At 64.6% G+C, this 16,451-nt stretch overlaps 1 protein-coding gene and 2 long non-coding RNA genes across 3 annotated transcripts; 2 read left to right on the top strand and 1 right to left on the bottom strand.

The window, feature by feature from the left end:
* The first annotated feature begins 1,723 nt into the window (after positions 1-1,723).
* Positions 1,724-7,569, top strand: LOC135328284 (maestro heat-like repeat-containing protein family member 2B). Its single transcript, XM_064511326.1, has 16 exons — positions 1,724-1,786; positions 1,946-2,065; positions 2,270-2,392; positions 2,574-2,726; positions 2,972-3,463; positions 3,650-3,729; positions 3,829-3,964; positions 4,093-4,188; positions 4,469-4,573; positions 4,784-4,907; positions 5,068-5,177; positions 5,485-5,637; positions 6,151-6,305; positions 6,520-6,683; positions 6,941-7,134; positions 7,509-7,569. The coding sequence occupies exons 1-14, from the start codon at positions 1,724-1,726 to the stop codon at positions 6,644-6,646; spliced, it is 2,037 nt and encodes a 678-aa protein (XP_064367396.1). The 3' UTR covers positions 6,647-6,683; positions 6,941-7,134; positions 7,509-7,569.
* A 3,193-nt stretch (positions 7,570-10,762) lies between these two features.
* Positions 10,763-15,201, top strand: LOC135328108 (uncharacterized). The gene is made up of 2 exons (XR_010388833.1): positions 10,763-10,939; positions 14,811-15,201. It is a non-coding gene; the product is annotated as an uncharacterized LOC135328108 (long non-coding RNA).
* On the bottom strand, positions 12,737-13,509 carry LOC112985027 (uncharacterized). The gene is made up of 2 exons (XR_010388831.1): positions 13,335-13,509; positions 12,737-13,223 (listed from the first exon to the last, which is right to left on the bottom strand). It is a non-coding gene; the product is annotated as an uncharacterized LOC112985027 (long non-coding RNA).
* Positions 15,202-16,451: the final 1,250 nt, after the last annotated feature.

Below are 16,451 nucleotides of genomic sequence, written 5' to 3'. Positions count from 1 at the left end.
CTGCTGCAGTACGTGGTGCCAGCCCAGTACACGGGCACATTGGTGCCGCTCTGCCGGTGCCTGCGAGAGCTGGCCGAGAGCCGGGGGAGAGCAGGGGGCGAGGACGGAGAGGAGGAGCCCAACGTCGCGGCCTCCCGGCAGCGAGGTAGGAAGCCGAAACTCTCGCCGTGAGCCGTGTCAGGCTGTGCCGGGGGCCCGTGGGCCACGTGGGGGCTGCCCAGCCTGGGCAGGGGCAGGATATGGCGGGTCGCGCCGCTCTCACCGGCCTTTCTGTCTCCTCACAGCCAAGCTGCCGAGGCCGCAGGCCCTGCTGGCTCGCCTGCTGGTGAGTAGGGGCCCCGGGGAAAGCGCTTTTGGGGCCTGGAGGTGACGGGAGAGGTCGGGGCAGAGCTGTGTCGCAGGCCGGGGCCGGCAGCCCGCAGGGAGGAAGAGGCGTGTGAGAGCGAGTCGGAGCCTCCCTGGCCTCACGGGACCCTGCTGCTGCACGGGGGAGAAGCCGGCGGTGCCGGGGAGAAGCTCCCAGCTGGGCCGGGGCCAGGCAACCGCCCTCCCTGCGGGGAGAAGCTGCGGCTCCTCCGGCCGCCCCGAGCCCAGGTCTCGCCTGCCCTCTCCCAGGTGGTTGCGGCGTCTCCTCACGCCGGCGGCGGCTGCGGCGTCGCTGCCCTGCGGCTGCTGCGGGCCCTGTCCACAGAGATCCACAGCGCCGTGGGGATGGTGTGAGCTGTGAAGATCCCCTTCCTGCTGCAGTGCCTGGAAGGTAACGTGCCGTCGGGGAAGAGGAGGCTGGAGAGGCCGAAGGGGAGGCAGGAAAAGGCAGCGTCCAGGCGTGAGGGAGGGGAATTGGCCCTGGGTTTCTCAGCGCTGGCTCTGCAGCCGTTGCCCTTCCAGGGAGCAGCGCTGACGCCCAGGAGCAGTTTATCTGGGGGACGGGGCCTTTCTTGCCCGTCACTGCCACGAGCAGGTGTTGCAGCACCCCGGCGTCCTCGCTGGGTGGGTGTTCGGGAGGGCTGGACTTGGTGCTCCTGGGGGTGGGTGAAACGTGTCCTGGTGCAAATGTGTGTGCGTGGTCCGAGCCCTCGTGTGAGGGCCTGGTTTGCTCTGGGAGCTGCAGTCGAGCAATGGGGACTGGGAGCGGCGGGTGTGTGGCTGAGCTGAGTCCGTGCCCCTGTCCCCCGTCCCCAGGGTCCGTCAGGTGTCCTGGGCCTGGCCAAGAGTTTGGCATGAGGGCTTGAGCCTCGCGGCTTGGGCCCCTTCTGGTGTGGGAGCCGGAGGGTGTTTGAGCGCCAAGGAGCCCCCGGGCTCTTCTGTGGCGCCAAGTAACACGGAGGGTTTTCTTGCTCCGGCTTTGTAGGGCAAAGCGAGAGCTGCCTGGACTCTGCCGAGTGGGAGCAGCTCCTGCTCAAGGTACAGCACTGCTGCGAGGGCAGCAGCTACCGGTGGGAAAGTGGGGAAGGTGTGGGTGGAAAGGTAACCAGGAGCAGGGGAGCCCTGAGCAGGGAAATGCCAGTTTTGTTCAGAAAGCAGGAAACACAGGAAAGACCCCCTGCAAAGGCCCTGAGGATTTTGTTTTGCAAAGAGCTGTGGATCACAGAGGGTCGTGTCGTGTTGTGCCATGTCCCATCGTTGCACGTTGTGACCCGCTCTGCGGGGGCTTTGCTTCAACTTGTGTTTCTCCTAGTTCCTGAGGACATCGCTGGAGACGATCGAGAGCCAGGCCTGGACCATGGGCCTGAGCGTGGAGCTCAGCCAGCAGACGGGCAGCTACCCCCGGCTGTCCCGGGAGCAGGTGGGTCCCTGCCGAGGCCTCGTTTCTGCGGGAGCCGAGCTGGACGGCCAGGCGCCGCGGCCAGCTCAGTCGTGCCTGGTGCGGGCTGGTGCGTCGCGGCCCGGCTCTGTGCCGCCAGACCGTGCGTGACCACGTCTGGGGTGGCCGCTTGTCTTTCAGGCCTTCCTGTATAAAGCTGTCGGGGTGTCCCTGGCAGCGTGTCAGCATGTCCCCTACGTCCGCCGGGAAATGAAGAAGCATCTCTCAAGGACAAATTACTTGGAAGCGTCTGAGAGAGAGGTGAGTTTCCTCTTCTCCCCTTGCTTTCCCCGGAGCCCCTCGGTATTTCCAGGGGAGCGGTGATCTCTCCGAGCAGAGCGCTGCAGGCTCTCCTCATTTCCTTGTCGCTGCTGTTTCTGTCGGACGATATCGCGAGTGTCGCTCGGAGCTTGCCGTGGCTGAGTGTCGGCCAGAGGCCGCCTCACCCTTTCCCTTGTGTTGCAGGCGATGATTTCTGTTTTGGCCGGCTCTGCCGAGAGCCACTTCCACCTTGCCTTGGAGGTGGTGCAGGAGTTTGGGGCGTCCATGGAGGAAAGACCAGTGTCTGGGGCTTTCAAACGCCTGAAGGTAAAGGATGCCGGGTGTCTTGGCTCGTTTTTCCTCTGCTTTATTTTCACTTGTAAACCAGTAGCAGCCCAGGGGTGGCTGCTGCGTGGAAAGCGGGGCAGCTCCTTCGCCGGGAGGCAGCGGGAGCTGGGGCCCGACGGAGGCGCTGGGCTGACGTCTCGTGGCTTCTCCCGCGGCGCAGGAATACCACCAGGGGAAGAGAGCGGGGAGGCACATGGCCCTCGTGCTGGCCTACGGCCAGATCGCGCTCTGCACCCCCCCGGAGCAGCTCCTGGCCCGCGTGGAGAGCGACGTCGTGGGGCGCATCCTGCAGCACTACCGCGCCAGCTGCCAGGTGGGTGCACGGGCGCAGGGCCAGCCACACAGACGTGGGTCTTCCCTGAAGCTCCTGCGAGCGCCGACTCCCCCCAGCGCCCCAGGGGCTGTTGTGCCCTGCCCGTGCTGGCGGAGGGGGACGCGGCAGCCCTGGTTCGTCCCTGCTGCCCTGCGGGGTCTGTGCGCTCCGGGGCCGCTGCTGTGTGTCCTGCGTCTGTGCGCCTTGGTTCACTGCCTCTCTCTCCACCGCCTTTCCCCTTCCAGGTGCTGGGCTTCTCCTTCTCCACCAAGGTAAGTCCTGCCCCCCGGGGCCTTGCTCGCTGCCCTTCCCACACCCCTTTCCCCACGCAGGCGTGCCGGACTCGCCCTCCCGCTCCCCAGGCCAGGGCCGGGGGTCTCCTTGCGGTGGGTAGCCAGGAAAGCTCATGCCTTCGCGGGGGGAGCTTCTTCCCGGGAGGGGAGAGGAGGTTTCCTTCCTGCGACCCGTGTGCCGAGCCGAGGCTCTGGGCAGACGCAGTCGCCCTTGTGCGCTGTGCTCTGGGGCTGGACTGCCCGCCATGTTCCTCGTTGAGCCCTTGGCGCTGTGAGGAGTTCCTCACCGGTGCCGCCGTGTTTCCCTGTGCCGGGACGCAGGACATGCAGCTCAAGCTGGCGCTGATCCGGAGCGTCACCGAGGTCAGCTGGGCCGTGCAGGTGGCGGGGGGCTCCCGCGGCGTGGAGCTCTGCCGCAAACGGGAGCTGCTGGACACCTTGCTGGTGAGTGCCGGGGCCGGGACGGTGCCACCGGGGAGGTTGGGGCCGAGCCCCGAGGCCGGTCGCCCCGAGGCGCGATGCTCCGCCTTGGCCGCACGCGACCTCTGGAGCACCCTGAGCCTGGTCCCGGCGGGAGGGCTCTCGGCGGCTGCCCGCTGCCCACTGTGCGCGTGTCTCTGTGACCTGCAGGGCTTCGTGCAGGGGGAGCCCCGGGATCGCCTGGCGTCCCCCGTGCGCCGGGAGGCGTTTGTGGCCGTGGGGCACTTGAGGTAGGGTCTTTGCGCCGGGGCTGCGGGGAGTTGTCATCTGAGCCGCTGCTCTGGGCAGTGGTAGTGAGACTCTTGTGTGTTTCCCTCTTTCTCTGCCAGCAAACTGAAGCCATCGCTGAGCCGGGAGGAAAACCGCGACCTCCTGGATCAGTGTGTGCGGAGCGTGATGCCCCTGCCTGCCCTGGAGCCGGCGGAAGAGGAGGGGGCAACAGCGGCAGACGCTCTGCACGTGCAGGTACCTGCCGGCCCTTCTCTGCCGGCCTCTCCGGGGATCCCCCAGCAGCACGCGCTGCGCTCTGCCCCTCCGGCCGAGCTGGGCGTCTCCGAGCGCGGCCCAACGCCCGTCCTTCTCCCCGCGCTCAGGGTCTGCACGCGCGGACCATGGGGGCTCTCGGTGAGCTGGTGACGGCCCTGCTGGAGGAAGACCTCAGCTCGGACTGGCTGTCGGAGATGCTGCACGTGAGTGTCCGTGGGGGGACGGGGAAGGCGTCACCAGTGCCGGGTGCGTGGGGAGAGCTGGGCTGTGGAGGCGGCGGGGTCAGCGCGAGGTGGCCGTGGGGCACGTCTGCGCCGGTGCCCTCCATGAGGGGCTGCCGGGGCCGGCAAGGGGCTGTGCCGCCGGCTGCCGAGGCGGCAGCTCCTCGGCGGGACTCTGGGTGGGAGGGAGGCGTCTGGGGTGGCGGTGGGCAGGCCGGGATGGCCGGGGGGACTGTTGTGAGCCAGGTGTGCTCTTCCGCAGGTGCTGGAGTACTGGCTCACCTCGGCCAAGGAGTGGGAGCGGGAGAGGGCCCTGCAGGCCTGCGCCCAGCTGCTGGGTGCTTTCGAGGAGCGATTCGAGCTCACGGTGAGAAGGGACCCCCCGTGTGCCATGTCCCCCCTCCCTGCTGGCTGCGGGCCCAGCTGGGAACTCTGCCCCGGGGGTCTCCTGGGCTGTGGGGCTGCACCGCTGCCTGCCCCGATGCCCTGCCACAGCTCAGGCGCCAACACAGCCGGGAGAGGGAGATCGGCCGCCAGGGCTGCCTGCGACCTCCTCGTCGTCCTTGTGTTTCCCCAGGGAGAAACCTCTTTCGGGCCCTTTGGCTCCATGGTGGGACTGCTGGCGCCTTTCACCTGCGACTCGCTGGCCACGTCCCGCCAGCGGGCAGGGGCCTGCCTCGGCCACCTCCTCCGCATACAAGGTGAGGGCAGCCCCCTCCCGGCCTCAGCCAGCTCCCCGCTGCCCCCCGCGCCCCACGACTGCGCGGGGCCGGGCTCCGTTCTTCGTTCCTCTCTCGGCCCCTGGGCCAGAGGTGGGTCTCCGTCACCAAGGCTGCCCTTCTCTCCTGGTGCTCCCTGCAGGCAAGACGCTGGAGACGGGGGCCGAGGAGGACGAGGTGCAGCCTTTGTGCCAGCGCCTGAGCGCCCCAGATGCCGAGGCTCTGCTCCAGGCTTCCTCCAGACTCAGAAAGGTACCTGGCCCCACAGCGCGGGGGAAGCCGGTGCCCGGGCTCCCGTGCGGCTCCCTGCTTCGCTGCTGGGGCCCCGCTGCGTTTTGGGAGAGCTGCTGCAACGGGCACCCGGGGTTAGGGAGCAGCAAGCGGCTGTCGAGCGGCACAGAGCACGGCAGGCCCTGCCTGCACAGCTGCCCCGTAAAGCCCTGGCACCCTGCGGGCCCAGCGAACTGCCCCGCTGGCCGCGCGCTCGAGTTTCCTCTCCTTTGTGAAGGGCCGGAGCAGACCTGCGACGTGGCCTCTCCCGTTTCTGATGTCTCCCCAGATCGTCTGCAAACACATCCCGCCAGCGCAGGCCACGGACTTCCTCTCTGCCGCCCTGGACGGGATGCTGTCGGCCAGGTCCGCGTGTGCTCAGGCAGTGGGCGAGTGGCTGCTCACCTTCCTGGAGACGTGCGGGGGACAGCTATTCACGGAGGTGAGAGACGCCTTTTCCCGGGGGTTCGGGCCTTCCCGCCTCCGCCGTTGCCGGGCCCCTCGTGCAGGTGCCGGGGGCCAAAGCGCCGCCCCTGGTGCACAGCGCCGAGGGCTCTGTCGAATCCGAGTGCCGGCCGCCTCATCCCGGGGTTGTTCTTCGTCCGGTGACACTGACCCTGCTGGGCCAAACCCCGGTGGCTCCCACGACGGAGGCAGTTAGAGCTGAGGCACCCAAAGTGCCCAGTTGCTCCCCGGTTCTCGGGCGCAATGCTCAGCCCTCCCGGCCCGAGGAGCCCGGGGTGGCTCCTCGGTGTCGCCCTCGGTGGGCAGCAGAGATGTGTCCCCGTGGCGGTCCAGCGTCCCCCCGCCGCTGCGCAGAGCCTTGGGGCTTTAGGGCTGGGTCCTGAGAACTGGTCGGGGAGCAGGAATTGCTCGTGGGCCGAGTGGCGGTGCCTGGGCCGTGCGGGAGGAGCAAGAGAGGATGGAGACGACGGCTCTTTTGGTCTGCGTTCAGGTGCCAGAAATCCTGAGCATCATCTACATCCGGATGCCGACCATGCAGCAGGACACCCTCCGGCACTTCCTCTTGGAGGCGGTGTCCCTGCTCGCCCTCTACCACCCCGGGGCCGTCATCGACAGCCTGCTGCAGAAGCAGCTGCCCATGGACAGGTACGTGCACTGCCCCGGCCCCACGGACAGGCAGGAGCCACCGCTGACGGGGTGAGGAGGAGCCAGCGGAGAAGCCGGTCCTGCTGCTCCGGGGGCAGAAAGCCTGAGCGCGGCAAGAGCCGTCTTGGAGGCCAGGAGAGCGTTTGGCCCTTGCCGAGGTCGTCGCAGGTACCAGAGCCCGGGGGCTCACGGGGGAACTTCTGCTCCCTTGCAGTGACACCGAGGAGCTGTGGAGGGTCCTGGGGGGGGAAATTCTTTGTGGACCACTTCCTGCGGGTTTTGATGGAAAAACTGAAGAACTCGGGAAGCAACCAGCCCAGGACCAGCTCTGCCAAGCCTGAGGCAGACGAGGAGGAGGCTGCGCTGGAGCCTCTCAAGGTACGTGCACCGGCTTCGTACCTGACTGCCCAAATCACCCTTCAGCCTGAGGGAGCTCCGTGCATGCTGCGAACATCCCTGAGCCCCCCGGGCTGGTGCCATGCTGGGCCCTGGGCAGCGCTGTCAGCCGAGAGCGTTTGCTGCTGCCAGGCTGCAGGGGAGTAAACTGCAGGCAGTAAAGGTCCCCGAGGCGGGCAGGGCACAGGTGGGAAAAGGCCTTGTTTTCACAGGCGGCTTTTGGTTGCATTTCTCTGCAGATGACCCGGGCCATCTCTGTGGTGGTGTCAGCGCTGCGGAGCCCGGAGGCTGTGCAGCGCCTGCTCCCAGAGCTGCTGCCGGTGCTGCTGAAGCAGATCAGCGCCACAGTGGGCAAGGAGATGCCATCTTCCCCACTCAGCACCCGGGGAAAGCTGTTCCTGAAGGGCCACGTGAGCGATGACAATCCTTGCAGGTAGGAGCCGGGGGACGGAGACGCAGGGGCTGGGCTTGGGTCCCCGTCACGTTGATTCCCAGGGAGGAAGGTGCCCCAGGGAGACTTGTTTTTTCCCCGGGCTCTATTTATTTTGGTTTGAGTTTGTCTGTTTGGTTGTAGTTCTTGTTTTATGAGTGTTGGCATGCTGGTTGGTTTGGTCTCTGTTGGCGTGTTTGTGAGCCGACGGTCCCTAGGGTCCCTAGGCCAGGTTTCTTAGAGCTTGTCAGGCTTCAGGGTTGTGAGAGGTCATTCCAGGGGTGTTTCGCAGCACGAGTGAGCGAAGGCCTCGCGGGCGGCAGCGTTTCCTTAGCCTGTTGCCGTGACTGAGGCCTCGCTGCTCTCTTCTCGCCCAGGCTTTCCCTGGAGACCCTGGAGGTGGTGCTGCGCACGTGCCTCGATGGGAAATGGCTGTGGCTGCTGCGGAAGCAGGGAGCCTGGGCTGCCCTGGAAGACCCCCGGGCTCACCACGACGGCGTCTGCCTGCTGACCGGGTGAGAGCCCGAGGAGGCGCCTCGCTGCTCCGGGGTGGCCGCGACCCAGGAGGGGCTGGCGGGACCCTTCCCCCGGGCCTGGGCGTCTCAGAGGTGCCAAGCAGAGCCCGCGTGGGAGCGGGGGGATCTCGGGGGCCCGAGGCCGGGTGCCGCCCTGTGTAACCGCACGTCGCCTGCCTGTGCTCTGTGCGCAGGGTGCTGCTCCGCGCCGGGACCATCTCGCTGCCCCTGGTGCTGGTGCTGACCCAGTGGCTGGACGCCCCCTCGGCCAACCTGCGGGTGGGTCATGGCCGCGGCTTTCTTTGCGGAGGTGAGGGAGAAGGTGGGAGAGGGAGGTTTAGGAGGGCTTTTCTCAGGATGCCAGCAAGAAGGTGCCGGCAGAAGGTGTCACATTCCTGGCGGGAGCAGATCCCCCCTCATAGCAGCTCTCTCAGGAGCTGCCCTTCCCTGGCCCCTGCCCAGCCCCCACCCACCCATGAGCACCCCCGGGCACAGGGCAGCACTGCCCTCAGCCTGGCCAAAGCCGCAGCCTGGGCCGGGCCCCAAGGAAAGCTGCCGGGCATGGGGGTGGTCAGCTGGGGCTGGTGGGGCTTCCTCGTGCGGAGCCCGGGGCGGCTGCTGCTCCCGGGCCTGGTCTGCATCCGTCTGCGGGTGCCGACGGCCGGGTTGCTGTGCTGCAGCTGATGAAGGAGCCGGCGCTGCAGGAGTGGAGGTGCCTCCAGCCCATCGCGAGGGCCTTGCTGGAGAAGCTGCGGGACTCGAGCAGCACCGTGCGGCAGATGGCAGCGCGCGGCCTGGGCAACCTGGTCAGCGGAGCACCGGAGAAGGTGAGAGGGGCTTTGCTCCGCATGAAACGCAGCCCCTGCGTGACCGGAGAGATGCCGGTGGAGAGCTGCGGGGGGATTAGAGAGAGTGGGCAGAGCAGCAGAGGCAGCTGCGAGTCTTTGCCCCGAGGGCGCTCTGTTCTGGGGCATCAGCCGGGCTGCAGAGGGGACTGAGGTGCCGACGGGCCCCTCGGGCTGCGATGTGCTCGGGGGCTGCTTCTGAGAGCTTCAGCCCCTGGAGGCGACGGGGAAGAGGAGCGGTTGGAGGCAGGACTAGCGGGAGGCTCACGTGTGTGTCACGCTCGGCAGCTGCGAAAGCACAAGGGAGCGGTGCTGGAGGCGCTGCGGAGGGGCCTGGAGGACGTGGCCGCGGCGGAGGTGGTGTCAGAGAGCCTGCTGGCGCTGGCGAAGGTGGTGACGGAGCTGAAGGGGAAGGCTGTGGGCTCCACCTTCAGAGACATCGCCAGGGCCACCAAGGGGTTCTTCAATGCTGTGAGTGAGCAGTGGTGTCTGACACCTGCTCGAAGGGTCCCTCGCGGGCTCGTCCAAGAGGGGCGGTATGGGCAGGGGCCGCTGCGGATCGGGAGGGTTCGGGGAAGATGCTTCTCCCTGGGGAAGGTGGGGGAGCTGCTGTTTGTGACCCCTGTGGGGGTCCTTTCTCCGGGCATTGTGCTCGACCGGCAGCGCCCGGGTGTTGCAGAAACAGCTGTACGCGGTGTCCCAGTCGCCCACCTGAGGGCTGGGGTTTCTGGGTTGCAGGAGCAGGCGTCGCTGCGCTCGGCGGCCTTCGCCCTGTACGGGGTGCTGGCCGCCTCTGCCACGAGCAGGTGGAGGTCTTTCTTCACGGAGGAGCTGGGCAGCACGTGGGCCACCCTTGTCCTGCACCTCCGGGACCCCGACCCGGGAGCCTCCATGGTAAGAGCCCCGGGGGGGAGCAAGAAGCGAAGCCAGGCAGCAGCCGCAGGGACATTGCTGCCGTTGCCACCTGCTCGGCAGCCGCAGGGTCTCTGCAGAGCCTCCCCGAAAGCGTCCCCACGCGGTCGCCCCTGCGCTGCCCAGGGTAGCGACTCCAGCACCCCGGCTCACCTCTCTTTGGCAGGCGTGCCAGGGCACCCTGCGGCTGTGCGCCCCGTTTCTGGGGCTGCGGAGGGTGCGGCAGGGCCTCGCCGTCAACACCCGGCTGAGCGCGGCCGAGCTGCTGGGCGCCATCTGCAGCCAGCTGGTGAGGAGCTGCGCGCCCGGGTGCGATGGGGCTGCGGGGCCCTCGCCGGCCCCGGGAGAGGGAGGGAGCGGGCGACACGCCGAGGGCGGCGGGGTTTTTTTGCGGCCGAGAAGGACAGCGTGTCCCGCGTCCCCCAGGCCCAGGAGAGCCCCGAGCACCAGGAGATGCTGTACGTCGCCGCCCGGCGCTGCTTCCTGGTGAGCTGCGGGGAGCTGCAGGTTGCGGCCCTCGACGTCACCGGTGAGTCGGAGCGGGCACTCTCTGCGGCTGCTCCCCCCACGCCGCCGCTGTCCCCGTCTGCCCAGGCTGGGGGTCCCGGGGGCACTCTGATGTCGGTGTGTCGCCCTGATGTCGGTGTGTTGCTCTGTGCGCGCAGGGGTCCTCGTGGAGCACGCGGGCATCGAGTGGCTGACAAGGGAGGAAGTGATGCCGCTCTCAGCAAGTAGGTGACGGGGCCCTGGCGCCCCGGGCCTGGGGGTTGGGGGGAGTTTGGGCCCCGGCACCGCAGCGGTCGCTGACCCAGCGGCTGGGCTGGTGCTGGTGCCGGGTGCGGCCCTGACGCCGCAGCCGGTGCCGCTGCAGCTCTGCGGGTGCTGCGGAGAGACAGGGACCTGCGGGTGCAGCAGGCGGCTGCTCGGCTCCTCCGGGACACCGGCCTCGAGCAGCCCCCGAGGCGGCGCTGAAATAAACCTCGCCGGGAACCTGCCGCAGCAGCGGGGGTGTTTCTGCGCCGGGGCCCGGGAGTCGCTTTGCCCCCCACCGCCCCCGTTTGCCGCCGGGTCCCCGGGGCTCTGGCCGGGGCTGCTGTCCTGGGGCTGAAGGGGGCGGGGCCGGGGGCGGGGCCAGAGCTGCGGCTGGGGCGGGGCTGAAGGGCGGGGCGGGGCCGAGGCGGGGCAAGGCCGCGGGTGGGGCGGGGCAAGGGGCGGGGCTGAAGGGCGGGGCAGGACAGACCCGCGAAGTGGGCGGAGCCAATGGCGGGGGCGGGGTGGAGCGAGGTGGGGTGGAGCCACGGGAGGGGCGGGGCCAGAGCAGTGGGCGGGGCCAGGGCCGGGGCGGAGCCTGGCGGCCACTTCCCGGCGCCTGCGCGGCCGCTCCGGCCCCTAGAGCCGCGGGCGGGCGTTGGCGCTGGGTGTCCGGGGCCCCCGGGCCGCCCCCTCCCCGGCGCGGGGCTCCCGCTCGCCGCATCCCGGAGGTGGCGGGGCGGCGGCAGCAGCGAGCGCTGCCCCGGCCGGGCCGCCCGGCCCCAGGTAAGCGGTGGGGGCCGGGCCGGGGCCGTGTGCGGGGCGGGGCGGGGGGCTCTGCCCGGCCGGGCGAGGCGGCTGCGGGGCGGGAGGCAGCTGCGGGCCCGGCCCGGTGCCCTGCCGTCGGTGCCGCCGCCGGGTGCTGCCCGCTGCCAGCTCGGCCCGGGCCCCGCGGTGGCGGGGGGAGCAGCCGCGCTCGGCCGGGTTCGGGCTGCGGGGCCGGTGGGGGTCGGCGCGGGGCAGTGAAGCCCGAGGGGCCGGAGCCCAGCGCCCGCCCGGCCCGGGCTGCCCAGCGCCGCGGGGCTGGGCCCTGCCTGCAGGGAGTGGAGGGTCCCCCCGGCCCGGGTGCCCGGCACGGCCCGACCCGCGCGGGGCCGGGGGGCTCATTTCCCCCCCCCAACCCCCGCTGGGGCCGGGAGGGGAGGGCTGGTGCCTGGGGGCTGCGAAAGGGGCTCGGGGCGCTGCTGCGGGGCTGGAAACGGGGGTGGTGCAGGGCTGGGAGCTGGGGGGGGGCGAAGGGGGGTTTGGGGGGCTCAGCCTCCACTTCAGAGCCCCCAAACGAGCCCCCGGGGCCTGTCTGGGAGCACCAGAACCGCAGCGCTTGGGGATGGAGGCTGAGTCCTGCGTGTCTGGAGCTCCCAGACAGGCTCCGGGGGCTCGTTTGGGGGCTCCGAAATGGAGGCTGGTCCTGCGGGTCTGGGGCTCAACCCCAGGCTGCTGGGACTGGTCTCAGGGGGTTTAGTCCTGGGCTTTGGTGCTGGAGAACAGGTTCAGGGGGCTGTTTTGGGGCTGGAGAAGCAGGATGGGGGTCAGGTGTGGGGCTTGGAAAGGGAAGCCAAGTCCTGTGGTTTTGGGGCTCAAGGATGGGTCCAGGGGGCTGCTGTTGGGGCTCAGAGTCCACTTCTGAGCCCCTAAACAGCCCCCAGACCTGTGTTTGAGCTGCAAGAAGGCAGGGTTTAGCTTCCCTTTCTCAGTCCTGCATTTCTGGGCCTCAGAAAGCAGGTGCTGGGGGCTTGGAGACAGAGGCCAGGTCTTAGTCTCCCTTTTTGAGCTCAAAAACCTAAGTCCTGTGTTTTTGGGGCTTGATAACTGCTCCAGGGGGCTGTTTTGGGGCTGGAGAAACAGGATGAGGGTCAGGTGTGGGGCTTGGAAAGGAAAGCTAAACCCTGTGGTTTTGGGGCTCAAAGGTGGGTCGAGGGGGCTGCTGTTGGGGCTCAGAGTCCATTTCTGAGCCCCTAAACAGCCCCCAGACCTGTGGTTGAGCTGCAAGAAGGCAGGGTTTAGCTTCCCTTTCTCAGTCCTGTGTTTCTGGGCCTCAGGAAGCGGGTGCTGGGGGCTTGGAGACAGAGGCCAGGTCTTGGGTTTTTGAGCTCAAAAACAGAGACTAAGTCCTGCATTTTTGGGGCTTGAAAGTGGAGGCCTGGTCTTGGGTTTTTGAGCTCAAAAAGTGAGGCTAAGTCCTGTGTTTCTGGGGCTTCACAACTGCTCCAGGGGGCTGTTTCTGGGCCTGGAAACCAGAGACTAAGTCCTGCGTTTTTGGGACTTGAAAGCAGAGACTCAGCCATCTGTTTTCAGCCCCAGAACCAGAGGCCAAGGGGGCCTGTTTGTGGGTGGTGGGAGGGTGGTTGGGCTGGGTGGTGGGAGGGGGGTGGGCAGGGCCCCTGGACCCTCACCGGAGGTGGGGGTCCATGCGCGGGCGTCCCGGCAGCAGGGAGGCTGGCATGCACCAGGCCGAACCTCGCGTCTGAGATAGTCTCTGGAGCGAAAGCGCTTTTTGGGGAGGAAACACAAGCAGACACCGTCTTCCAGTTCCCCTGTTTATTCCCCCTTTGTACAAGACTTGGACTCTTTATTCAATGTGTGTATGGAGTATGTACACTGTTAATAAACTAACTGTGCAGTATGTATGGAATATTAAACTATGATATTAATATGCAAGCTGTGACAGTGATTGATTTACGACCTTGTCAGTCACCACCATTGCTGTAATGAGGCCAAGCCCTAAGGAGCCGGAGCTGAGCTGTGAGGAGCCCCCGCTGTGCTCCCAGCAGGCTCCCAAGGAGGCCCAGAGCCAGGCAGGCGCAGGCAGGTCGTCCCCAGCCAGGAGCGGGGCCCCGCACAGGGCAGGAGGGAGGCGAGCAGAGGCATCGTCCTGCTGCGAGCAGGGAGCCGGGCGGCTTCTGTCCGGGAGGAAACAAACCTCACGCTGCCTCTCTGCGCCGTGGTGCTCCCGGCTTCGCTGCAGAGCGCAGAAAGGAGGTGCGAGGCCGTCGCGTGGTGTCAGCAGCCCCTGGCCAGGACACAGAGACAGGCAGCGAGGCTGGAGCTGTTACTCACCAGTGACACAACCCTCCAGGCTCCTTAGGGAGAAGGCACCAGGGGAAAATGCCCCCAGACTCACCAGGAAGCGCCTCCGAGGTCCCTGTGGGGGTGAGAGGGGCTGGGATGCAGCCCCTGCTGCCGGACACGCTGTCCCAGGCTCTGCGCGCAGGCAGCAGCGTCCGAGAGCCCGTGCTGGGGCGACGCGGGGGCGTTGGCACTGGCCGTCCCAGACAGCACTGCTGGGGCTCCTCTGTCCCTGGAAAAGTCAAAAAAAAGTTTCAGGAGAGGCCCAGCACCACCACAAGCCACCCCAGGCCCCACAACGGGGCCATTCCCCAGCGCAGCCTCACCCGGGCGCAGGTCGGGGCACCTCTGGAGCTGGAGCTGAGCTGTTGGGAGCCAGCGCTGTAAGGAGCCCGCGCGGTGCTCCCAGCAGGGTTTCCAGGAGCCAGGCGGGCGCAGGCAGGTCGTCCCCAGCCAGGAGCTCTTCCAGCCAGGAGCTGGGCCACGCGCGGGGCAGGAGGGAGGCGAGTGGAGTGCTGGGGTGAAGCTGCGGCATTTGCACTGGCCGTCCCAGACAGCACTGCTGGGGCTCCTCTGTCCCTGGAAAAGTAAAAAACAAAAAAAGGAAAAAAAGTAGTGCAGGGCATTTCAGGAGAGGCCCAGCACCACCACAAGCCACCCCCAGGCACCCGGCTCGGCCGTGCCCACCCCGCCGGGCGCCCCGCGGCCCCCCACACTCAGCACTGGGGCTGTGGCACAGACACCGCAGCCCTGCCGCAGCCTCCCCGGGCAGAGCTGCCCCGCGGGGCTCTGCTCCGACAGCAGCCTGAGGGGAAGGTTTTCGGCCAAAACAAAGAGCACTACAGGCCATAAGGACAGGCATGTAAGAGCTCTCATTCCCAAGAGTCAGCACAAGTTAGGGCTCATTCAAAAAAACCCAATAGATTTGAAAACCGGCTTTTCCCAACTGCATCAAGCCACCTGAAGGGTATTCAGCCATGCAAACAAGTGGCCTGACTATTAATAAACGATTCAAAAGAACAGAAGCTTAGAGATAACCCCGAATCTTTGCAACAGCTCATCTCAGTGTGGACTACAAATCGTATTTCCCCATTTCTGGTTGAAGACAGTAGGGACAGACAGGTCATAATCAGCCAAGTACAGCCACAGTTACAGGCCAGACCATTCGAGGAGACCCATCTCACTAACTAGCCCCAAGCAGGGACACAAACCAATCCACGTTACCTGGTCTAGGTCCTCGGGGTGGAAAACCTGGTCTTTCCCTTGGACGCTGTTCACGTACGCGAGGAGGCTGAGACTGAGCTTTGGGTTTAGTTTCAACTCTTGGCTGAAACAGGAGGAAAACACCCATTATTAAACACCGTGTATTAAAGAAAAGCCCCAGTTAAAAACTAAAAAAGAAACAAAAATCAGGCAAGACAGGTAAGTGGCATGCACAAGACAAACTCGGGAAGATATGCATCCATGTCAATGTGTTTGTGTTTAGAAATAGATCTTTTCCACCTCTATCAATTCCTCTGTACCAATCCAGGACTGCAGTGTTCAATTTTGTCTACTGAAAGGTGCAAAGCAAACATCTCTGAATCAGAACTTTTCCCCAAATGCACAGCTAAAGTGAACTTTCTGTGTTTGACCAGGCATTGAGACCCCTGACGCCCCATAATTCAAGAATCCCTTGACCTGGCTAAACAACCCCCCCCCCCCCCAAAGATCAAATACAGCTTCCTCATGCCAAGCTCAAAGTTGAAGGATTAGCAGGGAGTCCAAGACAAACATGAAGAGATGGAGAAATCACATTTTCCATTCAAGCCCCTGAAGGATTCTTTTTCTAGAGTGCTGGAGAAGTGTAAGGCAGCTACTGAAAAGCAAGAGGAAAACCAAACAAAAGCCTTCAGAAGCGCATTTCTGATACAAAAAAGCCACCTGAAACAACAATTTCTACAGACTACCTGCTGAGATTCCTCCTCAACTTTCGTTATGTCAAGGTCACGATGTACACAGGACAACCTGGAAATTCTCAGGAACAAGAACATCTAAGTCAAACTTTTGCAAGCAAAAAATGCTTTTAAAGGTAATTTGAAGAAGAGACAGACAGAACTTTCAAAACTATTTCCAAGCAGCCTGTTGGTTACTGAAGCAACTTCCAACCTTTTTGGAAATCCATTTTTGGCACAACAGTCCAGCAGCTGCTGCTGCACTTGGTTCTTATCTTGGAAAACCAAAATAATCCATAGAAGCTACAAGATGAACACGAGCTTCCGAGTAAGATTACACAAGGACAACGGTTATAAGCTCAGTCTATCAGACTGCCACTGAAAAGGAGTTCATGTTAAGCAGCTCCCTTGTTTTCCTTCGAGGACTCAAGGCAACTGACAGTTGCAACTGGAGAACCCCTGAGAGGGAAAAAAGACATGAAACACCCAGGTGTTATGCACCAAATAAGTGTCTCAGTCCTCCTATCGCTTGTGCTCTATTCGGCTAGGCATTACCTTGTCTTTCAAACATTTCTAGAATCAGTACTTCAACTCCAAGAATCAGCTGGAAAAATCATCATACCTCCTTCTGGCTCATAAGATCACCACCATCTTTTACTCTCACATCTTTACTGCATTAAAAATTACACCTCTGAAGAAAAACTCAAGACGTTTCCATCCTCCACTGCTTAGACTCTTACTGCTATCAGGGTTAAATACTCTTCCCCTACCCCAACCAGAGCAAAACTTGGCTAAGTCACTGATGTCCCTCTTCTAGATCTTGTTATAACAGAAAACCGCTTTGCAGTCCACTGAACTTCTCACCTCCCACGTAAATACTTTCTCTGTACCTAACCAAAAAGCAGCTCATCTCATTAGTTGCTTTCTAACCAGTACCACCCCCTTTCACAGAGAAAAGCTGCCTCAGTGCTCTCTGGTGCTGCTCAAAGATGTGAGCACTCCTGCAAATCTCTGCTCTGCCAAAATACTGTAATCATTAGCAGCATCCCAAGGTTCCTGTAAAGAGCTGCCAGTTACAGTCCAAGCAGCAGCTAATTCAAAGACTAAAGGAGTGCTCAGCCCGGGAGCAAGTTATGCCACAAATCTCAACCTACCGGAGCCTTGAGAACAACTCCGGAAAAGATGACATTGTCTCCGTTCGCTCCTAGAGCTCCAAAGGAGAAGGACATGGGCCTCTT

Source organism: Dromaius novaehollandiae, chromosome 4 (assembly GCF_036370855.1).
Source record: "Dromaius novaehollandiae isolate bDroNov1 chromosome 4, bDroNov1.hap1, whole genome shotgun sequence".
Lineage (NCBI taxonomy): Eukaryota > Metazoa > Chordata > Aves > Casuariiformes > Dromaiidae > Dromaius > Dromaius novaehollandiae.
The sequence above is the reverse complement of the archived record's forward strand: the minus strand, read 5'-3'. Positions and strand labels throughout refer to the sequence as shown.